Source organism: Cynoglossus semilaevis, chromosome 17 (genome assembly GCF_000523025.1).
Source record: "Cynoglossus semilaevis isolate Cse_v1.0 chromosome 17, Cse_v1.0, whole genome shotgun sequence".
In the NCBI taxonomy this organism is placed as follows: domain Eukaryota; kingdom Metazoa; phylum Chordata; class Actinopteri; order Pleuronectiformes; family Cynoglossidae; genus Cynoglossus; species Cynoglossus semilaevis.
Genome location: NC_024323.1, coordinates 8,133,804 through 8,160,405, shown reverse-complemented (window position 1 = coordinate 8,160,405; position 26,602 = coordinate 8,133,804). Strand labels below are relative to the sequence as shown.

Below are 26,602 nucleotides of genomic sequence, written 5' to 3'. Positions count from 1 at the left end.
GGGATGCCAGGGGCTCAATGGGGAAAGAAGAAGTGAGTAAGAGGATGGAATGATAAGAACAGAGAGAGGGGGGGAGAGGGAGAGAGAGAGAGAGAGAGAGAGAGAGAGAGAGTAGGAGGAAGAAGAGGAAAATGGAGCAATACTGACATTTTTAAGCTCTGAAAAGAAGACATCACTTTCTGGCCAAGTTTCTTTTTTTTTTTTTAAAGGAAGCCCTGCCTGTTTTCTGCCTGACATACAGCGTTTTCATAGTAACAGCTAAAAAAAGCAGCCTATAAATGCTCACAAAGACATAAAGTAGAGAATATAGACGAACCACAGTTGCTGCTCCAGATTTTTTAGGACTCTCCGCTGCAGATAATCTGCATATGACTGGGATAAATTCAATTTAATCCGCCTCCCCATTTGATCAGAATTGTGGTTAGCTGTAGTAAAACAGCAGCCGGACTCTGAGGCTGTAGAGTCCTGTATTAGAGTTACAGTGGACGGAGACAACTCTTGTGATTGAAGCTCCATATAATGCTGTGAGGACTAGTTAAAAAGTTAAGTTTTCTTAAATATGTGACAGACCCAGTGATGGAGAAGAAAGACTCAGAATGCAGTAGTACTACAACAGAAACGCAGGTGAAAAATATCACATATAAACCTATATATTATATGTATGTTGTCTACAATGTTTAGGAATGTCAAAGAATTTATAAAGAGCTACTGCAGTTATAACACATGTAACTAGAGACGTTTATGAATCAATCAGATTAACGCAGATTAACAACATAATGTCAGTAGCCAGGCTTTTGTTTTTTGTTTTTGTCTTTTTCATCTGGGGTGGGGTGAGTGGATTCTTTTATATATGACTGTGAACACCTTGTTATAATGTATTAAAATACACGTTGGTAAGCTGTAAAAAACTCAATAAATACATGTCTATAAAACGAACGACGTACTATGCATCAGTAACACGAAACTTAAAATACACAGTCGACATACCTTGTTATTTATACACACTGCGGTGAAAATAATTAGTTTCACAGACGCAACTTCAACTTAAATACCACCTACATACTGTGGACTTACTGACATCAGTACATACTGTGTGTATCTTTGAATAGTTGAACATGTGCGTGTACTTCAATCATTTGCGTACGCCTGTGTTTTTCGCTACATCAGACTTTAGGAGTTTCATGTCTACCTGATTCTTGAACTGCTCCAGTGCCATATCTGCCTGCTGGATCTGCAGCCCGTGGCTCTCCCTGGCTCTGTCCAACTGGCTCTCCATCTCCCTTTAACACACACACACACACACACACACACACACGAGCAGAGATGAATATACTGTACATAGAAATGCAATTGCAGACCAGAGTCCAGAAATACTTAGAGGACATGTGGAAGTGAAGTTTATTTTTAGAGCATTTTTTTAGATTTAAAATAGTAGTTATAAAGTCATTCTCAGAAGGAGACATAGTAAGGCAGAAAATAGACGGATGTGGAAACTTATGACAAACGTTAGGCGCCTGCCGCTCAGGCTGCGGATATGACACAGTAAAAAATGTCACTGCAGACGGCAAAAGGTTAGAGAGTTGACTGTAATGAATTGCCTCTGATTTCTTTGTACTGTAAATACACTCACTATTGGAGTCACTTCTGCTCCATTATTGCTGCAGAGAATGAAGCCAAGTCATCGTTAGCATGCGAGCGCACAGCCAACATCAATTCTCCAGGCACATCTCCCACCATGCGTGTGTTTTAATGCAGATTTGCTGCTGCTGCTGCTGCTGGTATCGCTGGCACATGTCAGGTCACAGACAGAGGAGGACAGGTTTGTACTGAGAGCTGTCACAGCCCAGTCAGGAGGCCCAGCAATAACAGCTCAGTGCAGACAGCACCTGATACACAACAGCCTTCAAACCCAACGCAAGCAGAGGTGTGTGTGTGTGTGTGTGTGTGTGTGGGACAGGTCGAGCATATGCAGAGTAGAACAATATGTCTCATATGAATTGTTAAATGCAAATTATTTCCCAATGAAGAACTACAGGGAGCCACGCACAGGAGTCAAACTACTGACCCAAAGTTCACGGCTTGTTTTAACGTAATTTTCAGCCAATAATAAAAGGAAACAACTGTCTTTACAGACAATGCTCCTCTTCACTCACAAACACGGCAAGTAAACACATTAGTCACACTAAAACACACACATGACTCGTTTATGTCTTGGACAAAGACATTGGGATGAATAACTGTCTCAGCATGTGCTCACAACAGACACGATTCACTGACTCCTACTGTTGGTCATATGATGTTCATACCAGAGGTTAACAGGAGTCTAGAAGCATTAGCATGAGCTACAACACAAAATGTGCATTGTTATAAATTCACCCGCCCTGTGTGGTTGTCCTCCTAATTACTAATTACTATTTTTTATCAAACTAGGAAATGAAATTACTGATCAGTGCAGTGTCCCTGCAGAGGTTCAAATAAATCCAATTAATTGAAATTACATTTATTTGACTTTTTACGTCCTCCCACAATAATTACTGGTAATCTGATGACATTTATAAGTTTTGTCTGATTCTCCATCATTAGGATGTGTCACAGATTTTTAATTGAATTTGTAGATTTTCATAAACAACTTCATCTGAACTCTCAGGTTTCTGTGAACACATTCATGTAGTAGGAGGAATTGTAACCCAACAAAACACAACATAAAACAAAACCATATCTCCTGCACATTTGTCACAAAGTGTACAACTTTTACAAAACTTTTCTTTCATGATTTCTCGCGAAACCCACAACTATGTGTCTATAAAGAAAGAACACTAAATGAAAAAGCAGAGGCAGTGGGACAGATGACATAAAAACAGCAAAAAGGAAGCAATAAAAAAAGGAAATAACAGAAGCTGAGAATTGAAGGAGGAATGTGCAAGCTTTCGCTCTTCTTTATAGACTTCTTCCCCTTTGTAATTTTGGTCTCTCTCATGTCGGACATCAAACGGCCAACAGATTGTTTTTTTTCCTCCACCAGTTTTGTGTACTCTGTAATTATTAATCAGCCTGGTTGCATTACTGCCTTCCAGGCCCAGACTGACACAAAGGATACGTGGAAAGGCTACAATGGATGAAAAGAAAAAGGCAGAGGATGACAGGAGGAGGTTGTTATAGAAATAGAAGAGCAGGGATTTTTGAAGGGAAGAAACAGTGTTTATATGAACTAACAGACGCTCCATGTGTGCATGTACATACAGACTCCACTGTAATTGAATTATGAAAAAAACTGCTTAATGTTCAGCTGCTCTTCCTGTTCTACCCGACACCATACCAAAGTGCCATAACATCGAAAGAGTCTTAACAAATTTGTAGTGGTTAATTAACAGTGTAATTAAATCAATTAAATCAATTTGTTTTGGTCAAAGTCTCAAAAAAAACCTGTACATCAGTGACCAACCTTCAAGTCAGACAACTTCAGAAATATTATGAAATCCAGATGGGTGTGATGGAAGCCTAGAACTACTGCTGATGCCATTATACTGTACATCTTACAAAATGACATTATTGGTCTAAATACAAACAAAAATATGCCTAAAGAGTTCAAAGACCAAAACAGCTAAAACACATTGCAAATGTAATTCATATTTTAGCCAGAAATATTTAGGTTATCAAAAAATGAGGGCAATTTTTTTTTTATTGAAAATCGATTAAAATGCTGTTACAGGAATCAAACAAAGACACAGAGATTACGTGTGGCATGAAAATGCCTTGAAATTTACTTAAAACAAGAAGAAGCCACATGTTAAGTCTCAGGATGCGATGACAACTTCACTGTAGCTCAGTGTGTGACATGTTAGAACTAACTGGAAGTCCAAAGCTGGTGGCAGCAGGTAAACACAGCACCTTCAGGGCCCTCGCAGAACAACTGTGAGTGTTGCTGAATGCGTGTGGTCAGTGGAAAAGGGCAGACAGTGTGTCACCATCAATAACAGAGCATTGTGGGTAAGATGAGAGGACAGAGAAAAAGAGTCAGGGAGGCCTGGCAGCCTGAAACAGAGAGGGAAAGGAAGGAGCGAGGGGTGCCAGCGCCCGGGCGACCGGCCGGCTTTAAATGGATCTCTGGTCAGGAAAGTGGAAGGAGAGCAGGCTCAAATTAAAGATGTGCCTTCTCTGGAGAGGAAGTTCTCTTCTCCCTCAACGCTAAAGCGCTGTTTAAAGGGGAGGAAGAGAGGGAGGCAGGCAGAGAGCCGTGTTTGTGCTGGAGTGGGTGAGGACCTTGCGCCTCCAGTCGCCCAGGCAGACAGGAGGGGTCCAGGGATGCCGGGCATTTTCCGGACTGTCCTGACCACATGGTGCCACATGCTGGCGGTATGTGCATGAGCGAGCACCGCATGCTGCATACAGACAAGTTACTCAATGCACAGTGTATGAATGAACGTCCAGGACATCAGTGCAACCAGATCTCTACCTCCGACTGCTTATGTAATTTCTTTTTTATATATATGCGACCAGAGTGTTTGAAAAGTGTATCGGCAGAGCTGTGGTTGGATGAAGCTTTTCAAACAGACTGAAATCATCGCTTGCCTCTGTGCGCCTCTGGTCTCTGGTATAAAAAGACAGGGAGTCAAGAGAGTGTGTGTGCACATGTGCACGGTGCTGCCCGCGCAGCCGCGTCTGTGAGCTCATCCAAACAGAATGATAACGAATCCACAGACACATCAAAGGGCTACGGGAAAAAAAGAGGGAGAACATAAAAAGAGAGCGAAAATGCAAAACTTAAATATTCAGCGCCCTCTGAAGCAAAAAATAAAATAGGCTCGGTTCTCATCCACATCCCCGGAGAAAGAGGAAGGGAGGGGAGGGATGAAAGAAAGAAGAAAAAAAAGAAGGAAAAGGAAAACTCAGAACAGAATAAGAGACAGACCACAAATAAATGAACACAAAAGAAAGACGGCACAAGGGCAAGAAAATATTAAAGACAGAGGAGAGGAGAGGAAAACAGAGAAGGATGAAGTGATGACCGAAGAAGTGACAACAAATGTGGTCTGTTTAGGAAGAGCATCTCACAGTGGGACGCCAAACAGAGTGGTCAGATACACAAACAACAAAGCTTCGCCTCTAATAAGTAAAATACAGAAGCCTCAGAATTCACGAAAAGATCCACAAATTAACTGACATCTAAAGTAAGATTCATCAAGTCTTCCTGAATTTGAATATTTCATAGTATAATTTTATTTAATTTACATAAGTACACATAAGTACTATATAGGTGTTTACCATTAAACTTATATTATATATATATATTCCTGTTTCAATAAACAAAAATGAAAAACTCAAAATAGAATTTTTTCAGCTGATACAATTTTTCTGCAAATGTCTTAGTCCCTGCCTTCTTAGCCTGATGACAACATTGCTACAAGGAGCAACTTAGAGTCCAAGGTCTTGCACAGACTCAGGCCACTCCGGCCCACATTTGACCTTCGGGCCACTACCTGAATAGGCCAGACCTGGTGAACATGTCCATAAATTTGGCCAACCTCCTTTGACAGCTAAGCTACACTCACACGGTCAAACCAACCCACCAGTCCTGTGGGACTGAACCAGCGATTAACCCGTCACCGTCTTCTCTTTTCAGCGTAGCTGCCGGGGGAGTCAAATATTGAACCTCTGAGAAGCTTTTCAATATTCAGGATCCATACATCCACCTGCTCCTGCACCTCAACACCACACTGAGGTTGAGGCTGCGCAGCCTCTGCTTAGCTACCCAGGATACCTCTCTCTGGACCACCTCTCTGAGTCTAGTCTACTCCACCCTCTGGTTCGTCTTCATGTGGCGCTTATATGGTACCAGAACAAATCTTCATCACCTTTGACATTGTTGATCTACTCAGATAAAGTATCTGGCCCGATACCAACCCTGATACTAGTATTGCTTCACCTCCATCATCCTGGGCAAAATCTTACATCGCAAGTCGTTAAACATCGCTTTTTAACGAAAACAGCTAACAAACAAGTGGGACAACCAACAGGAGGGATAGTGGAGCAAAGCCGGTTGGTGTTAATGCTCACACTGTCACAGTTTCCCTCCCTTATCAGCATGAGTGTGCTGTTTAAAGAGAAGCTGAGCTCACACAGCAAATAGCCGCTCGTAAACACAGGCACGTTTCCCCTCCGTCTCCCCACGGCAGGCGCTGCTTCTGCCGCTCCACACTGTAAACGATCAAACTGAGAAGAAGTTACTACTGAGACGCAGGGAGAGCTCCTACAAGCCTGCACCAAACCTCAGCAGTCACAGCTTTTGATAAAGCCAGTCAGATGCCAAGCTGCAGGAAGGAGGGATGATATGGAAGACGGTGTGGAATAAAAATGACTTCACTGAGGGGAAGAAAAAACAAAACAAAACCAGAGATATTTTCTCCTCCATTCAACCACGAAGAGGATTTTTCTGATGTTTTAAACTGGTGATTTGAAGGTCACTGTTGCAAACGCAGGCGAAGCTCTCCTTCGGGTGAGCCGCCTGTGTCTTCTGCCCCTGCTGCTGTGCATCCCTCCATCTCTATGCTAATGCCCCGTAATGATCTGAGGCGTAATGGGATGAAAGACGAGGAGACAAACTTGTCCTCCGCGCAGCTTTGTAGTTATTTCTTTTGTGTTGCTATAGTAACGCAGATCTGGAACAGAATTTAAAGCTGGGATGTTTATTTGCATGGCAGGACGTGGTGATTATCTTTTTATGCTAAAGAGAGAGAGGGGGGACAGGAGGGGAAAACCAGGGCAAATGGGAGATTTGGATAAAAGTTAAAAGTATATATGTTTTATTAAAACAAATGTGGATAACACTGCCAACACACACACACACACAGGCGTGCACATAGAGAGAACAATACACATTAACTTCTATTATTTTAAATGAACCAAAGAAAAACCCTGTGACTGACTGTCCAGGTCCAGGTTTGTCTTACGTGGTCCAAACCCTGGTTCCCTCCATAATCACCAGCCAAGATTAGTGATTCAGAGACGGAAAATATTTTATCTCCCAAATCTGTTAAAATTAGATTTGTCGAGGATAAGTTAACACACACACACACACACCCACAGTTTGCTCTGTTGCTAACAGGTCTAACAGACGCAGAGTTCTTACGAGTCCGTTTACTGAAGTAAAAACAGAGAAATACAACAAAGTAATTAATATAACAAATACAGGTGAGAATATGAGCCGTTGTTCTGGTTTAATGTTATTATACACACACACACACACACACACACACACACTGAGCAGTCTGGTGTGTGCTCTCCCTCCACCTGCCTGCTGCTGTGGCAACATCAACAGCCTTTAAAGGCGATCCAGGAGAACTTCAAAGCAGTCAAAGCAGGAGTGTGTGTGTGTGTGTGTGTGTGTGTCTAAGTGAGTGAAGCCAGAGTGCTTAATTAGCCAGGGGACCAATGGGCCACTCGCAGTGTCTCAGTATTTAACACTAAACGAGGAAGCGACTGATACTAATGAAAAGGATGATTTATTCACAACTGGATGAGTCTGTAGTGACAACGCTGTCAGGCTGACACCGACAACAGACAACAGACAACAGACAACAGACACGGGCGTCCGTGTATTTGTGGCTTCCATACACAGAGAAACACACAGTTTTAAAAAATGCAAATTGTACTTTCTGCTGGTATATATTGACAAAAATTCTATAAAATATATCCAGTCCTGACGACGAGTCAAAGCACGTACCATAACAAACCATCTGACCTGATGAAGGCCATTCTCATGTCTTATAACAAAGATATTATTAACACGTATTTGGGTCTTTTTTTTGACCACAGATTTATTATTGTAGGAACTGTTGTATTTTCTCAGTAAGATTAGGTTTAGGTTCATTTTGATGCCTGTTAATTGTAAAGCACTGACCCGTAAAACATCTCATCAGACTCTCCAGGGTCTCGGGTAACCCTGCTGGTCAAAGTTGTAAAAAAGATCAAAGGGAGTGTGTCTAAGTCCAAATCCAGAGCCATCGCAGAGCCCCACCGATCAAAGACTGAGGTCAGTCAACATAAGCAAATCTCCAATACATGGTTTGAAGGCACAAAGTCGTCGAGCTCACGACTAATTGTAAAATAAATGTCACGCTTCATTTACATTGAACACGTTGGAATTCTCATGACCAACAAGTCTCACGTTTCTGTACAGACAGTAATGAAGCAGAAAACCAGAGCACAAAGCCTGGCACTGTGTTTATGTAAGGACATCAGGGTTCAGTAGAACTGAGTTCTACACCCACTGCCTAAAGGCCAAGGTCAGCTCATCATCACCTGGACAAACAGGATGGAGGTGTTCAGTTCCCTGTGGCCTTGGCCTTTAATTGTGTGGCATGTGTCATGGTGAACAACAGTCAAGGCTGAAACCCTGGACGTTTCTGGGCCTCCTGTCAGAGGTGTGTTCAGAAACCTCAGTGAGTTTCACTCATGTGTAGAGTCACTGTAACTAAGGCCTCAAAGATCGGGTCAGAATTTTTTTGATGTAAAGTTTCTGATAATTTTCTGAACACAATTTGTCACACGTTGTCGTGATCCTTGAAGCCCAAACTTTCTTAGGTCAAAAATAGAAAGTCAAGTCAATGAAATGTTTGTCATGTTTGATGTGTCAGTCCTGACAGGGTGGAAATCATCACATGACACGTGTTTGGCCTCGACTTTACCTGAGCGCCTCCTCTAGCTTCTCTGTCTTCTTCTTAGCCTCAGATATCTCCTTCTCTGCTTCACTGTGGATGGTAAAAACCTGAGAGAGAGAGAAACAGTAAAGACGATCAGTGAGAGTCTGAGATAAAGACAGAGAGCGAAGCGTGAGTGAGTGCCAGAGCGGGCGCCATCAAACATCACTCAGCAGAACTGCGCTGCCTGTGACCTCGTGCATCTGCTTTGGTCTCTACTCTCTATCACCCCATCAAACGTACAGTCCTAGCCGATGTGCCCCCACACCGGGGCCCCTCACTCTCAGCCTATGGCAGCCATATGGGCTCCTCTTATGTCCAGATCCTTCGGCCTGATCTGTCTCACATATTTCTTTAGCACAACACGGGAGAGGAGGGGAGAGAGGGGGGAATTCCTGGAGGCAACAAAAAGTCAAATAAATAAACTGCTGCCTTCTCCTCCATACCCTTTACTCTCTCTGGTTGATTACAAGGTCGTCAACAGGTGGAGCTCTAACGCACTTGAACATCAAAATCAAACTTTCTCAAAGAAAAGTTTGATACAGACTGAACCTGAAGTGCACTGTTAGAGGACTGTTGAGTTTTTACAGGTGTTGTCAGTCACTGTGGCTCAGCCTATGCCAGCCTGCCACACACACACACACACCCACACACACACACACACCCACACACACACACACACCCACACACACACACACACCCACACACACACACACACCCACACACACACACACACCCACACACACACACACACCCACACACACACACACACCCACACACACACACACACCCACACACACACACACACCCACACACACACACACACCCACACACACACACACACCCACACACACACACACACAGTTAATTTCTGTGCTTTGAAGATCTCCCAGGTGCAGTACAGTCTTTAAATCTGAGCTTAATCAAAACCTCTGGCTTGAACTGGTTTAGCCCAGATCTTTACCAACGGCCTCTGTGGTTTTACGACTGTCCACTACAGCTGTGAAGAGGCTCCACCTACAGGAACTGAACATTAGTTCTGGATCGGAATTCTTTAGATCAGAAAAAACCATTTAGACATGCTGTTGTTTTTAATGACCAAACACAACTCCATTTGGAATTCCGGATCATTCCTAGGCTACATGTAGACTCTCTGTCTCTCATCTACGTGTGATCACAGCCCAAATATTTATGAGATCGGATATAAAAATGGGACTACGCTTTGATCCTACTCCACTACAACAACTTGGTCCTGAGCAGAAGTTCTTGGATCAGTTCTTTTTTTCGAAGGATCAAAGTGAAACGTTACCTTTTTCTCACAGCTTATCTGCATTTCGTCTTTTTGTTGCTGAAATTTTATCTCATGATCCTGAAAGGTAGAAAATAAAATAGAATTTTTTTGTTTTATTCTTCAACGACAACAAAATACAATTTCTGGAGCACTCTTCCTAAACTGTTACCCTGACTAGTTGATGTCTCCGATGTTCGCTGTCCAGCAGCTGCTGTTTGAGCAGAGAGACGGTTTTCTCAAAGTCTCCAAGCACCTCAGACGCCTGGACAAGGAAACAAAATTAAATCTTGTCAAGAAAAGTGTTGGAAACCACATGTGTAACATGGGAAAGTTGGAGTCTGGGAGCTTGCAGTAGTGATGTGGACCTTAGCAGCGGAGAGAGCGTGCTCGTGATACAAGTGGCTCATATCAGTCTCATGTTTGGCCTGGAGCTGCTGCACTGCCTCTTCATGCTGCTCCTTCTGCTGCTCCTTCTCCTTCTGCAACATCGTGACTCTGAAGAAAGTTAGGATTATATTAGTGACTTGTGGTTCCCAAGGTGGGGGTGGGGTCCTCTTAGGAGGTACGGTGTTATTGTACGGGGCATGGCAGGTCAAATTAACTTTACTAAGCTTTCCCTTTTTTCAGTGAGAAAATGCAACAGCTGTGAATGTTTCAACCAAAGGGGGGCGCTGCAGCTTTCCATGGCCAAATGTTCCTGTTGCTAAACAGAAAGCTGCTTTATTCATCGCTGCATTATTTCTGTGGAAATGGGAAAAGAGCCTTTATTTAAAAACATCGTCCCCTCCCACTCCCTCCCCTCTCACCGTCTCTTGGCCTCCTGAAGTTCGGCACTGAGGGATGCGATCTGGAGCTCCAGCTGGGCCTTCTCCTGTGACACCTTCTGACGCAGAGCGCTGCCCTTTTCCACCTCCACCGACTGATGTTTCACTCGCAGCTCCAGCTCACGCACAGTCTGCTCCTGGATCACGAGGACACAAGAACGACCCGCTGACATTATCCAGTGGAGGGGCTGGAAGTTATCCAACGTAACAATCACATCAACGTTTTCATGCTGGAGATGCTAAGGATGGAGTCAACAATCCATTGACTTTGATTCTGGTTTTAACTATCATGGCAAATAGCTGACTCAACAGATAAATCTTGGGAAAAAAAGTTGAATTTAATGTAAGCGGTGAAGTAGTGAAGAGCCTGATGAAATAATTATTAGTAAAAATATTGTCTACGTAGGTTCTCAGTCTCTCAGGTCAGTTGAGTCGAGGGGAACTGGACCGTCCTGGCTTTCTGAAGATGTTTTATACATTAAAAAGTCTCGTCAGCGGAAAAGTGAGACAAAGTGAACAGTACTTCATCTGATGTGTGTGTTAATGAAACGTCCACAGCGTAAATATGCCACTGTATACATGTAGTGAGGGCAGACTGATGAGGGTGATGACGGGGCCGTCATTAAAGATGGAGGCGCGCTGTCAGATCCCAGGTGATGACAGAGAATGAACTGACAGGAGTGGTAGCAGCGGTGCTTTAGGATCAGAGGAGTAAAGCAGTGATGTAGGCCAACGCTGCTGAGAGAGGGTCCTGTGTTGGTGTAGGACGCGTGCTGACACTTAGCTTCTCTGGCAGGAGATGAGAAGACGCGCCTTATGGAAACACCTGGACTCGCTCACTGGGCCAATATGAGATGCCCTTTGTAGGGTATGTTTTAGGAATTAGCAAGTGAGAAAACGCAGACGACACATGTCATCGTCTGATCCTTGTTAATTTAGTCGATAAGATCGATGACGACAAAACCAATATGCATACGAGTGTAGCAAAATATCCTGAACAGAATACAGCAACTTTATATAAGGATCTTTTGGTCTATATGTAATATATATAAAAAATATATATTTATATGCATACACATATTTCATATATGTATATGAATATATGCACATACACACATAAATATACTGTATATAAATATATAAACACATATACACATACATATATACTGTATATATATTTTTATATATGCATATGAATATATATACATACATAAATATATACACACATACATGCACATATATACATATATATATATTTATAGGGGATAAGGGATATTTATATATTCATTCTATCGTAACAGCTGAATTTGCGATGCACCAAATACTGCAGTCGGTGCCTCATAAACAACTGCGCAGTATTACGAACAAGACCTCGTCAGATGAGGAGTTGCACGGACTGCAGTCAGATCTTCGGCTGGTGCAACAGAGAGACAGACACAGGCTGCTGTTTATTTAAAAGCCTCCACTCAATCATTCTATCTGTTCTACCCTCTGCATAGGCATCGTCCAACAATAACAACGTCTGACGGACCGTATCTCCGAGCCCTGTGTGAGACCTTTGATCTGCGCTGGACAGAAACCTCATCAGGTAGTGATGGGAGGATGAACATTCTTCATTTCACTTTTTATTATTCAACTGGTTCCAATGTGCTGCATTTGAATGAGGGTGAATCATCAATCTGCATTTGTCTTGGCCGGCGACCTGAGAAAACTTTTCACATCACACCTCGGGCAGAATCTCTTAGCCCTTCCTACTTCTCTTTTTTTGGTATTTCTATGAACAAAAAACAAGATGCCGTAAAAGCCACGTTGATAACCTTGACCTTTAAGGATTAGGGCTGGAGGCAGCTACAAGAGCGGTGTCATAACTCAGCTGCTGTGTCCACTTTGAACATGTTCTCCAAGCTGTGTGTCTGCGTAGGTCAGAGCAAACTGGTAGAAGGAAGGCAGCTAATTTAAAACGACAGAGGGCTCTTTTTATTCTCCGGGGCTTTGTCTGTCTTTAATTATTAAAAAAGAGAGGCCGTACTACCAGCTCTGGACTGCCCAGTGTTTGATGCCTTTTAAATGCAGGCCTGCTGACAGATTAAGGCCGGGAGCAATGTGTGAGTATGTGTGATGCTCATGACACCGCATGAATGCTAATACTGATAACACAGCTATTCATGAATGTGCAGTTTGAACGGGCTTCTGGTGCTGATGATCTCGACACACATAATGTACATGTAAGGATGACGCTTTGAGAGTTGCATGAGGGGAAAGGAGACTTTGTACAGTCTTCAAATCTGTGACTGTACATCTTCAAAAAAACCTACAAAAATGAGATATTTCCTGGAGCGCTGATTAAACTTTACATCAAATTTAATGAGAATGTCATTGAAATATAATGCATTTTCCCAACTTGTATTGCGAAGTGACTTATATATCAAATATAAACCTGTTATCATCAATAGCCACAAGAGGGCGTCTTTCCTTATTGTTTAAGAAGCTGAATGTAACATATAGATCAGTGCAATCTATTAATGTTTTTTTTCTCTTCTCAATACATAATTTTGACTTGGAAATAAACTCAACACTGCCTCTAGAGGTTGTGTTGCTTACAGTACCAACCATGCCAAATTATAGGACATGGGAATATATGGGCAGCGACACTGGAAACTGATGTGGCTTTTAAGTGTGTTGGTAACGGCACAATCTGAAGCCAGCGAGGCCATAGCTGTCCTAGAAAAAGTGGAATGGCAGCAGCCAAAACAGCTGGACTTTACATCTTGAGATTGATGTTCAAGGCATTTCTGCGACTTTGGGCTAATTTGGAACAAGTTCATAAAAACAAAAAGTTTACCACAAAAGAACAGTAAGAACTGCTTTTAAATATAAACACACGCCGAACTTTGAAATCCCCAATAAAAAACGATTAGCATAGACTCATACCATAACACGAGATTGTTGCATTAGATTAGTGTAAAAAGGTCAATGTAAGAGTAAAGCCTTCACATAAGAACACAGATGTTTATCACTGCACTCACAGCGGCCTGTGACCGATGATTATACTCTGCCTCCATCTTCGCCAGCCGGTGGTTGGTGTCGTCCAGCAGCTCCTGGATGTTGCTGGTGTGTTTCTTCTGTAATTCAAACTTCTCCTGCTCCATCTCCGTCACGGCAGCGTGCAGCTGGAGGAGCAGAGGTTAAATCCACATTAGTCACAGATTCTCACTCTGATTCTGCCTCATTTAAGAGCTATAATCATTACTATGCAGCTATGTGTGTTTTCCTGTTACATCTGAGAGTGAGAGAAGAAAAAAAAGAAATAAAAAACTGTTGCACAGGATTGCTCATCACACGCCAAGTGAACCTGAAGAGAATTTCATTAAGATCTTACTGAAGCCAAACAGCTTGAAAAGTGCGTGCTATTAGGATTGAAAACACAATTTATCCAGCGTGGAGAGCATTAATATTTCAACAGTATGATGAAAAAAAAAAAAAAAGCTCTCACTGCTGAAGCACAGCATGAAAAATAGAGATTTTACTGCATGCAAAGAAGTCTGCTCGTCTCATGCTATCAAACAGTCTCCGTGGCTCTGAGCTGCAGACTTTTCTGAGCCGTCCTCCTGCTCTTCATACCTTCTTCTCCCACTCGTTTTGCAGGGAGTCTGTGTTGTGATCCACCATGTTCTTCAGCTCGGCGATCTGTTTGTCTTTGCTCTCACAGATGACCTGAGATTCACGCAACACACCCTGAACTGTGGGAGCCGACACACAAACACATGACGTTAATGGTTTCATTATCATTTTTAACCGATCGCTGCACTCCCGTTTGGATTCTCTCTGTCAAGCAGCGATGCTCGACATTACTCTGTGGTCCAGGTGAGGGAGCACGGACGTGTTGTGTGATTAGATTTTGGATGGAGGCAGAGCAGCTGGAGAACGTCAGGCTCCACTCACACCGGCTCGTGTGGAACCGCATCTTTTTTGGCCCTTTTTGCCGTGAGTGTTCAGAGACACTCGTGTAAACACGTCGGCCAGTTCACCCCGCGTTCTCGCGACCCCCTCACCTTTCCTCTCCAGCTTACGAATCATCTCCTCCGAGTCTTTCAGCTTGGCCCGGTACGAGTTCTTCAGCTCCTCAATCTCACCATTCTTTCGTTCAAGAATCTAAATAGAAGAGAGATGTGATCAAAACAGGCCGAGGGGACACTTGATTTTTACAAACACGTACAGTTTTCACAGGTATCGTGACCACCTGTGACAGTCAATGATTTATTATTGACGAGAAAGTCAACGACCTCATCAACATTTTTTTAGACCAAATATTTTTCTCTGTGTGAGAACATTCTGACACCGTTCTCGTCTCTAATCCTAATCTGACTCCGACTGGTAAACCGAGTCAAACGATGAGTGTGTGAATCCACCTGTGTGGAGGTGCAGCGGTGCGACTGCTTCTGTCTGCCACTGCCATCTGTGTGTAATTAGTTAAATGAGACCATGGAGAGTTGGAGCTGCAGCGTGTTAGGACTGTTTAGCTCACTGCAGGTCAGGAAGATGAAGCTGCTTTAACTTCTTAATATCCATGTGAGTGTTAGTAGACCATCACTGACATACACACCGTCCGCTGCAGTAGGGTTTAGAAACTGACATGTGCCACAGTGAGTGATGCTATCATTTTCAGGCTGATACCATGAACGATGTTATGAGTGCTTATTTTTCTCCCAAATTTTACACTTCATTTCTGCAGCACTTTGTTTTGTGCGGGGTTTTTTGTCACCAAAGTGCACTTCAGCCATCAGGCCAGTGTGAATGGGAGAGCAGAGATGAAAGGAGCGCAGGACCACTGGAGTAAAGTTCACAAAATGTTTTTAAAAAAAATACTTTTCCCCCACCATTTTCAACATTTCAGTGAGAGATGGGAGACAAAGTATTGTCTTTTTAAGGGTCTCCAAACTAAAAAAATGTCATTTCCAGAGGAGAAAGCAGCAGGCGCTGGGAAATGACGGCTTTCAGACTGTCAATTTTAGGCTTTTATAAGACGTCTAAATGCAGGGGGAGTCCAGCCTGGCTCTGACCAGAGTCTTTAGTTAATAAGTTAAAAAGAGCCAAGCTGGAGGAGTAAACACGTCCAGCAAATATGTAGTATTAACGTGAGTACTAGGTATGAGTACTAGGTATGAACAGACAGAGAATAAAACATAGATGAGAATGATGTTTCTTATGGCACATCTTCACATTTAAGAACAAAGAAATAAAAGCAGCAGGACTTTAACAATACATGTATATACACAAAATATATGTATATATATATACACACATATGTATATAAATATATACAAATATACACATATATATCTATATATATACAGCATGTATATATATTTATAAAAACATATTTATTTATTTTTTGTGAATACAGATTATTTGTTTTAGTCTTTCTTTTCCTACCAAACATGAACCAAACCACGGCTGTCCTTTACCGTTACAAAACACAAAGATGGACGTTTCCATCTGAGGTCTACAACCACTGACATGGTTCATTATCTCGTTCTCTGTCTGCTCTCCGTCCGAGGTACAGCAAAGAACGACCAGTTTTCATAATTCATAAAGAGACTAATTAAAGCTCAATCTTAGCTTTAGCATCCTTTCATCACAGTCATTAGTGAACACTTTACAATCACTGCTCTGTGAAGCCATTACAGGGAACACTGGGTCATTTTTTGACAAAATTAAATTGGACATAACTTGCAATCTGTGTGTAATTAAAGAGCCTTGGAGAGAAGGGGGGGTGGGGGTGTCATCCTGGCTCTTGTCAAATACAAAGAAGTCACTGGCGTCTTTAAGTGGAGAGAAAATTGGAGGGTTTTTTTTTTTTTTTTTTTTTTTCCGATTTTTTAAAAGTTTCTGTGGCAGGAAAGGAAAAGGGCCCCAGCAAGCTGGAGGAGTAAACACGTCCAGCAAATATGTAGTATTAACGTGAGTACTAGGTATGAGTACTAGGTATGAACAGACAGAGAATAAAACATAGATGAGAATGATGTTTCTTATGGCACATCTTCACATTTAAGAACAAAGAAATAAAAGCAGCAGGACTTTAACAATACATGTATATACACAAAATATATGTATATATATATACACACATATGTATATAAATATATACAAATATACACATATATATCTATATATATACAGCATGTATATATATTTATAAAAACATATTTATTTATTTTTTGTGAATACAGATTATTTGTTTTAGTCTTTCTTTTCCTACCAAACATGAACCAAACCACGGCTGTCCTTTACCGTTACAAAACACAAAGATGGACGTTTCCATCTGAGGTCTACAACCACTGACATGGTTCATTATCTCGTTCTCTGTCTGCTCTCCGTCCGAGGTACAGCAAAGAACGACCAGTTTTCATAATTCATAAAGAGACTAATTAAAGCTCAATCTTAGCTTTAGCATCCTTTCATCACAGTCATTAGTGAACACTTTACAATCACTGCTCTGTGAAGCCATTACAGGGAACACTGGGTCATTTTTTGACAAAATTAAATTGGACATAACTTGCAATCTGTGTGTAATTAAAGAGCCTTGGAGAGAAGGGGGGGTGGGGGTGTCATCCTGGCTCTTGTCAAATACAAAGAAGTCACTGGCGTCTTTAAGTGGAGAGAAAATTGGAGGGTTTTTTTTTTTTTTTTCTTTCTTCCGATTTATTAAAAGCTTCTGTGGCAGCAAAGGAAAAGTCCCACAGAGGACGTGACAGATCCCAGGTGCTTGATCTGCAGCCTAACTGATAGGCACCCAGTGTGAAAACACGGCTTGGATGCTATTTTAAAAAGCTGACAAAGGGCCTTTGATGAGATGATTATTTGTGCAAGGCGGCTGTGAGGGTAGAGCTCGCTGCTTTTCCTTTTCATTAGCCACCAAATGGGATCAAGAGACAGAGACAGGCCTTGGTAACACAGGTTAATCGTTTCCATGAGCACTCCAGCTCCACTCGCACGTCCGACTGGACACAGAGGGAAAACTGTTTTTCAATTGAAACCCAGTTTATAGGCCGGGACTGACGCTGTGAGTTTAAGTGTCTCAAATACGTCTAACCACAAATGACCGTGACTGAAGAAAGTCTATGACTGTGATGCTATGTTCTGAGTCTGATTGGATTTTTCTACAGGAGCAAATGGTAAATGCTGTAACATACGGCAGTGATTTTCAACTTCTGTGAAAATGTATTCACATTCACTGCAATTCTTTGACGGACTCAGAGTTGTTGATGAAGATGTTTGTGTGCGTCTTTCTCCGTTCTTACTTTTTCAACATCTGCATCGTGTCTCTGCTGCATCTTCAGTTTCTCCTCCTGGTGCTTGGACTCCAGCACTCTGACCTTCATCTCGATCTGGAAACACATCGAAGCCAAACACCGGCTGTTTAGTTTTTCACAGTTCGTTTCAGTTTTATGAGTTTTTATTCCTAATCCTGATCAGAGCTTCAGAGTAACAAACTGGACGGAGATGGAGAAGATACAATATGTCTGTGAACATGTATTTTATTTCTTAAAACCATAGCAGAATTATTTTGACTATTTAAAGTTTACTTTTAAGCTATTTTTTTATTTCAAATTAGCTTCATGTTGCTAAAGTATTAGCTTGTCCAACCTTTAGCCTTTTGAGCGCTCCTCTTTTAGTTTCCCAAACATTTCTCTCATCATCTGACATAAAATGCTGTCATAATCTGCCCTAATGAGATTAAACAGTCACTTGTGTAAAAATAATGTGAAGATTAAATGAGCTGGTAAAATACAAAATGATCAGTTTAGTAGTTGACCCTTTGGTAAATTCACATTTTTTATCAAAAGTTTGGACAGACTTTGGACACTTCTGATCTGTCCTTTTTTTTTTTTTTTTATCGACTCTCTACCAGTGACATATTTGTGGTCGCAGACACATGAAAAACAAAAAGAACCTTTGACTCAAGTGCCCTCAGCCTTACAGCAGCAACTCATGTTTAGTCACAGTCTGCTCCGGTGTGTGTGATTCCGCCCTGCAGCACAGTGACGCGGCAGTCTCTTTGAAAGCGCGGCTGTGTGTGAACATGTCATCGGTGAACAACATGCAGGACTTGCCCTTGTTTGTTCTAAATCGTCAAAACCAATTTGCAGACAATTCCCACGGCTCTCCTCGCCACAGTCAACACACATCGGGCCTTTTCAAAGGACAGCAGCCGCTGTGAAACATGAGTTTATGAGCGTACGGCTGACGTGTCAATATTGATTCTGGGCCTGTGACTGACTGGTTTTATAATCAGTCGTTTCTATTATTACTTCTACAAATACTAGCTTAATTACTTCATCCATCAAAAACATCACGGATGGGTGATTTCCAAAAAATAATGACATCACTGCAATGACATGTGCCTTTTTTCCAAAACGAATGTTAAATATTTGACAAGCAACGGAATTTAATTGCAACCTATTTACCGTGAGGACACAGACTGAATTAACAGGAGAGGTTACGACACGGTCAAATTAAAATTGATAATGGACTTTTCCTCACAGCACGCCAGCTGTCTGTAATGGGAGACACATCTGGACTGCAGGACGGACAGACAGGCACAGTCAACTTTTATCAGTTATGCAGATGTTTGTCAATAGTTCCATCATCTACACAGACAAGGTTCATGACACCGACTCATCTCCGTACCATCGCTGACGCTGCTTTTGATTCGTTCGTGTTTGTAACAGTGTGGAATCTGCTTAATAATAAATCCTCGACAAAGACGCATCAAATATTTTCCTCTTTTTCATTTGTCTTTTTTACCTCCACCTTTCAGCAAATGTCTTCAAACAGTCCTGAAAAAGTTTGTCAAACTAGATCAGAAGCATTTCAAACTTGGAGTCAGCGAGGTAAAGGGTGAGGAGGAGGAGGAGGAGGAGGAGGAGGGGGAGGAGAAGTGTCATACACCTCATACTTCTAAGACGTTTTCAATCACACTTACTGGGTGGTACAGCGTTTTCCCCGCTCTTCTTTTCTTTAGCATTATAGAGAAATGATAGAGTTTTTTTTTTTAACAATTCACTCTTTAAAAAGAATGTGAGGATCAAAAGGAGCAGGAAAGGAGGTGGAAGGAGTAACTCTGTCTGCTCTAGGAGGAGTACAAGGTTAAGGTCTTCGTCCTATTGTACTCTGGTTGGTCCATATTGATGGTTCCTGACACACATAATAGAAGAAATAATAATCTGGTATCAAAGGAAGAAAAACATAAATAAGAAATATATATATCAATAATGACCTCAAAATTACACATTAAATTACCACAAAAACTAAAACCTAAGGTGAAAAGAATGCAAATAACTGCCTGTTTCTTTTCAATATATCTAAAAAGAAATAAAGTAAGGAAAAATATAACAAAAAAGCTATAGGTTAGCCAAGATAAATGACGACATGCCAATAAAATTAAAATTTTAAATAAAAAAAACATTTTTTGTCGAAATAAAACTAAAACTCAGAAATATCTAAACGACTTCTCAACATGGTTTCCTCAGCAAACCTCTGCGCCTTCCATTAAACCAAATAATAATGGCAATAATTATTTTCAAGGCGACTGAACTTGGCGGCGCTGATGTGTTCAGCACAGGTGACGCTGACGCTGTGACAACTGTGAGAAGACTCTTCTGAGGAATGATAAATTTACATTCCTACTCCACAGATCTGTGCGGGGCACGTCAGCCGCTCCGAGGGAGGATCAAACGGCGTGCGATGCTGCTTTCATGTTGTCACATTAGCACTGGTGTCGCTACATTCACTTGACAGCAGCGACTGTTTGGACAGGAGTGTGTGAAATCCACACATGCAAATCATCCGTGTCAGTCGCAAACCCAACTTTGTTTTAACAACTCGGTAAACACGGCCATATTTGTCCACCGTGTTGTAGGTGTATGTGTGTGTGTGTGTGTGTGTGTGTGTGTGTGTGTGTGTGTGTGTGCACGCTGCTCTTCCTTCTTTCCATCCCTTCCTGCCCCAGCTCCCTGCCCCTCTCGGGGGGTGAAGCTGATGTAACAGACTGTCAGTGCTTTCCCAGAGCAGACATGAAAAGCCACAGCTATTACAGCCAAGTCATGCTCAGTTTTATATTTAAGAGTGCGAGTCGAGGCGGATGGTGGATGGGGGGTGAGGGCTGGTTCGGAAAAGCCGGGAGGGGCAGAGGGGACTTCAAAGCATAGCTCCAGAGAGGGGTTTTCGGCCAAATTCCACATAAGGAAGAACATAAATTTAAATGTTTTTAACAATAGTCTGTGGACAAAGATGTTCCTACACTGACAAAGAGTTTTTATACCATAAATCCAGCAAAAATGAAATTGAATACAAGGCATATTTCTATTATATGTCCACAGGAAGTCAGAGAAGGAAATAAAAGCAGCAGGAAATCAATTTAACGGCCAAGATGTTAAACTGGATTGGCAATAAGGAAAATGTTCTAAAAAAAACAACAAAAAAAACATGTAAGCTGCCAAATGTCAATACAGAACAAATTAATAAAAAGCTGTGACTCATAGACTTGTGTTATGTCGTGTCAGTAACAGCACTTGAGCTCCCCTACTGGCCATCCTGCTGTGTTAACTATTCTTCCGTGTTAAACGTCCAACTTTTTCGTGTTTTAAGAGTTCTGATCCATTTTTAGAAAGAGGATTTACCCAAAACACAATTTTCTGCTGGTGAAACAAGGTGTTTACACCGCAGTCATAGCACCCCTGTGAGCGCCCCCCCCCACCATACCTCTTTACTCTGCAACTCCACCAGCTGTAGACCGTGGTCCTCGTCAAAGGTGCTGTTCCTTCCACGGCTTGACTTGAAAATCTATAAATACAGTCAAAGACGGGTAAAAATATAGGTTTTTTTTCAAGGCTATTTTTTATATTCTTTTGTTTGTTTTACACCATCCTAAATAAGTTCTTGTTTATATAAGGAACAAAAGGGAAACCAGTGACTTACCGGAGACAGGGGAATGGGCTTCTCTCGCAAATACCTGGGGTTTTCAATCTGTAAGAGTCAACACAAAAACAGCCTTTAGGCCTCTCGTCTTCCCCTGACACCACCAGACTCTAACCTCCACCCTCATTTTTCATAAACAACGTGAAGGCACATCAAAACCCCGGGTCTGTGGCTTCATTCTTTTCTGTCAACTCCTCTCTGTTTGGAAAGCCTTTTCAAGGGATCGTGTGTGGCCATCTCTGTTTCCGCTCTCGGCCCCTCTTTGCTGTCCTTTTGTCAACACTCACGACCACTAATCTGTAAGTCATCACCATCACATGGAAACCAGTGTGTACACAGCCCTGCCAAACACTGACATGGCATGTTCTTTGATTATAATATGAGACATAAAAAGGCCCAAACCACCTGAAAGCAAAAGGGTCACGCTTCAGTTGACTCTAAAGCGTCACATATGTAGCGCTCGCTAAACTAAACTGCTAACGGAGTGTGTGCTGCGCAACCTGCTATTCTTCCCCCTGCACTATCTGACAGTTGTTTGTGACCCTGTTACTCGTGAGCAAAGTATCGTAGCACTTTTCACTGAGGCTCTCTGTAGGGGCTGCCAACGAAAACAAGATCACAGGCTTCAAAGGCAACGGTGTCCCATAAACAGTCCTGCTCCTGATCACTGCCACGTGAGGATAAGTCAGAGAGGACTGCCATATGTCCTGTGTGTATGGCATATTCGACAATAATGTTGACTTTGATTTTGACAAACACAGAGCTTTCTTTATTTGTCCCAAAGTGAAGACAAAGATTTTTATTTGATGATTTATAGTGTTTTAAATAAAGTTCAATGGAGGGAAAAAGGTATCAAACCACTGGCATGGAGAATCTGCTTTATATGTCAGAGGACCATGGGAGAAACTCCACTGCTCCCATTAAGAGGTTTTTTTCTTCGAGGAAGTGCCTGAACCTCCCAGTGTTATTCTGATGCTCAGCGTAGCATCAGTAGCACTGGCCACTGTGTGATGGATTGTGTCTTAAATACAGAGCTGGCAGAAAAATGTGTATTTATCAAGTGAAGAATCAATCAATATCCACAGGAGAACGGGACGTCTTTTTATACTCCTGGACAGCCAGTCATCAGACTTGATTGAGCGCAGACCGCAGGGTAAAAAAGACATGTAGACCGAACGCTGCGGTGCGACGCTGACACAGTGTGTACGATGCTAAACTTGGACAACTGTGGACGTCCATGTCTTTCGGTGCATCTGCTGCCTGCCCACACACTGAGACGCTGCTGCGAACGGACGGCGCTGGCCCAGCAGACGCCGTCCTTTTAGAACCTGACGTGGATGAATGGACGGACACAGGAGAGGAACAACAGCTCACATCACCAGACCTGGTTCTCGGGCCAAATAAACCAGCCGTGATTGATGACTTCCTAGTTTCGAAATGGTGTTGAGCAAGTGTAAGTACAGCCTTGTAACTACAGACCACGAGTGACCAAGTCGCAGGACTAGCATTAAAATGAAATCGATAGGGAAAAAAATAGGCCGAGCTTTTTCTATTTTCTCCTGTCTCTGTGGGTTTTTTTTTTTTTCACAAGCTGGTTCATGTTCGCTGCACCTATCGCCTCTGTGCCTCCAACACACAGACCACAGACTAGGAAAATGATGAAACCAGTGCTGCACCAGCTGACTCAGGGGTTTTCTGCATCTTAAAGAAACTCTTATCTGCCTTTGAAGCAATCAGTTGTCCGGTTCCCGGGCCAAGCCGAACACACACCGACTTACTGTGGACGTCAAAGGAAAGAGAAACTGATGCAAACTGCTGGGAAACATCTAACGCAAAAAACACATACAGAGTTAAAGTGATGCCTGGGCTGTGCTGAAATTTCTGCAGGAGCTGCTGCTCTTTGAGGCATCACATCTATGAAACTTCTGTAAAGTTAAAGCAGGGTTTGTGTGTGTGTGTGTGTGTGTGTGAGAGAGAGTGTGTGAAGTTGTGAAGGTACATCTGTTGATTTGAAAGATGCAGGCTTGAGGGAGCGTTGCCAAGCAACACATTTTTATCTCAACACAGACGAGTGCAGAGTGGAGCGGTGCACGACTTCACGTCTGCTGATGGAGACCTCAGATTACCCTCTCTTTAAACGGGAGAAGGCAAAAGGGAGAGCAGCGATAAGAGTGGGAGAAAACTAAATTGATATGAGAGGTGGCTGTGGGTGAGACGCTCTGCATAAGACTGAACACCACAGGGGCCGTCCCAGCAGTACTGGAGTATGTGCAGTATGGTGTGTAGTATATACAGCTGATGGAGTGTACTGTATGGAGGGATGTGAGCAGGTAACAGCAAGAGAAGGGCTCTGAGTGTTGAAGGCTATTTACAAAAGGAGTGAAAGACAGAAATGGAAGCGCAGGCAGTACCGGTGAAAATGAATGGATCCAACCGTTGACTGTACTAAAGTGAGCAGTGAATGTAGGCCAGAAATGTCCCCCTGGTTTCAACAGTCAAATTGCATGACTGGAAGTCTGTGAGGAAATCAGGGCTATTTCTCACTCAAGTCAATGGTTAGTTGGTTCAAGGTTTCCTTGTTTGTCCGAGTACAGTATTTGCGTACAACAACATTTTTGTTGCCCTCGGAGGAAAAGGTAGAACATACATTTTATATAAAGAGAGAATTTTTCCTAAGAACCCAATTTTTTAAATGTTAATAAATGATCAAATGACATCTTTTTTAACTCTCCACATAGACAAAGATTCATTTCTCATCATGATCTCAATCACTTTATGTTATTTTTCTCCATTGCTCCAGCCAGTGATTTATGATTTCTCTGTCATAAAGGTTGTTCAACGTCCAACAACACAGAAAACACCTTTGTCAGACAATTGTTGGACTTCAATGATGAATGACAGAACCTGTATTTATTACAGGACGACTACTGACGAAGACCATAAACCTTGGAGGAAATATTTATTGACAGTATAAATCAGATGAAACGTTGACTCAATGAACCAACGCCAACTGACTGTGACCATGTTTTATATATAATCTCTGCGTGTAAGAGAGAGAAAAGGAGAGAAAGCGGCTTCTCTAAAAGACAACGCCAGGCTGTAACGTGGGAGGAATAAGAGGTGAGGCAGAGACAAATAAAAAGTTTAAAAAAAAACAAAAAAAACAAGACAGAGACTATGAGTGGGGAGTGGGTGAGGAGATAACAAATACAGAAGAGAATAAAAGACATGAGGGCACAGAGCTTATCAAACCCTGGTCTGGTTGCACTCCAGACAGATATCATCAAAAGCTGAGTTTATACAACCCTTCACCCACTCTTCCTCACCCTCACGTCCCACAATAGCACTGAGCCTCAACTACAGGAAGTGGTTTCAAGAGGACATAAGTGAAGGGGACGCAAACAGGACAAAGTAAAGGCTCTGATCAACTTTCCACGGCCGCCAGCCAACTGACTCCAGGTCACATGACCGCCGTGATCCGACAAACGTGTAAAACGAGTGACCACGGGCATTAGCTTTAGCAGCTAGAGCTAGCACAGTGTATCTTACAGCAAGCAGATGAGAGGAAGAGTATTGTCAGAATAAAATAAAAGGTAGAAAATGAACATATCCCACAAAAACAGCTAAACGTTAGCCAGATAGAGATAAAGGTTAGCTCTTAAATTGCCCAAGGGAGGCGATAAAGGTCATAAAGGTCGATGTTATGTTATTCATGTAGCACAAACACACACACATCTGTACAACTCAGTATGGAAAGTAAAAAATAAAACAAGGCTGTGATTTCGATTTGAACGTGGGGCTCAGTGAAGATCAGCTGCTCTATGTTGACATGTTTATATTTGAATGACAGGTCCAGCCACACCCCCCAGACTCACCCCCAGGTTCCAGCTGTTAAGACGAGCCTCGAGGTCGGTGTCATCATGAGACAAATCCGCCTTCAACTCCCCCTCCACCTGAGTAGAAAAAAAACAGCAGAGGCAGAGACTTAGTAAACGGCGGAGGAGACGAAATGAAAGAAAAGGGAGGGTTGACAGAAATTAGGGGAAGGAATTTTAAATATTTCTGACAGCACTTTGGTATTTTGGCCTGAGGGAGAGAACAACAGACAGTGATGGAGGTTATTGTTTTGACAAAATATAATTGCTCTCCTGGCAACGATTAAAAGCTTCTTTAAGAGCTTACAGACGTTCATACGCCCACATGTGTTCCCATCACATCCAAACACCGTCCTACTCCCTCGTTATCTCCGTTTCTCCACCCTCCGCTCCCCCTCGCTCTCCTCCCTCACACGTACAACACTCCAGATGTTTGGCAGTTCCACATCATTTCCGTCACGCAGTAAATTCCACAGGAGGGTCATACGCAGCCCGTCATACTTGTTTTCCCCCGTCCTCTTGTTACAAAGGGCCTCTGGGTTTGTTTTATACAGTAATAATAGAGTTGAAACGCCAGCGGGGCGTCTGTTGTTGATTCAAGGTCGGTTTACTCAAGTGGAGTCGCAGCACAAAGGTAGGAAAGAGAGGGAGGAATCAATGATGTGGAAAACAGAGAGGTGTCGTCAGTTAGATGAGGATCTGCTGGAGTGTGTGGACGCCGGGTGGACCTCGCTCCGCCTGCAGTGACACGGGCAACGAGGCCGAATGGAAATAGCCACGGCTTAAATGTCTCTGTCTGATTATGGAGGCATTCAGGTCCCGGAGCCTCAGCTTTGAACAAACACGGTCAAATGTTTCATTTCAACATCAGGAATGTGGGGTATGCAGATCAGCGTCTGTTCAAAGCCGCGTGTCGCAGTCTCTGTATCGCAGCAG

At 42.5% G+C, this 26,602-nt stretch overlaps 1 protein-coding gene across 4 annotated transcripts in view; it reads right to left on the bottom strand.

The window, feature by feature from the left end:
- Positions 1-26,602, bottom strand: part of cep112 (centrosomal protein 112) — a 79,520-nt gene that overhangs the window by 46,739 nt on the left and 6,179 nt on the right. For all 4 annotated transcript variants that reach the window (XR_003052436.1, XM_025064579.1, XM_025064578.1 and 1 more), the window contains exons 6-18: positions 25,667-25,744; positions 21,792-21,839; positions 21,576-21,656; positions 18,113-18,199; positions 14,864-14,963; positions 14,433-14,551; positions 13,838-13,981; positions 10,794-10,948; positions 10,353-10,482; positions 10,157-10,249; positions 10,006-10,065; positions 8,685-8,764; positions 1,190-1,280 (exon numbers count right to left, since the gene is read on the bottom strand). Coding sequence is in view for 3 of the 4 variants with exons in the window: in XM_025064579.1 (XP_024920347.1) it covers positions 1,190-1,280; positions 8,685-8,764; positions 10,006-10,065; positions 10,157-10,249; positions 10,353-10,482; positions 10,794-10,948; positions 13,838-13,981; positions 14,433-14,551; positions 14,864-14,963; positions 18,113-18,199; positions 21,576-21,656; positions 21,792-21,839; positions 25,667-25,744 (1,266 nt within the window). In the remaining variant the exon portion in view is untranslated. The remainder of the gene's footprint in view (positions 1-1,189; positions 1,281-8,684; positions 8,765-10,005; positions 10,066-10,156; positions 10,250-10,352; positions 10,483-10,793; positions 10,949-13,837; positions 13,982-14,432; positions 14,552-14,863; positions 14,964-18,112; positions 18,200-21,575; positions 21,657-21,791; positions 21,840-25,666; positions 25,745-26,602) is intronic.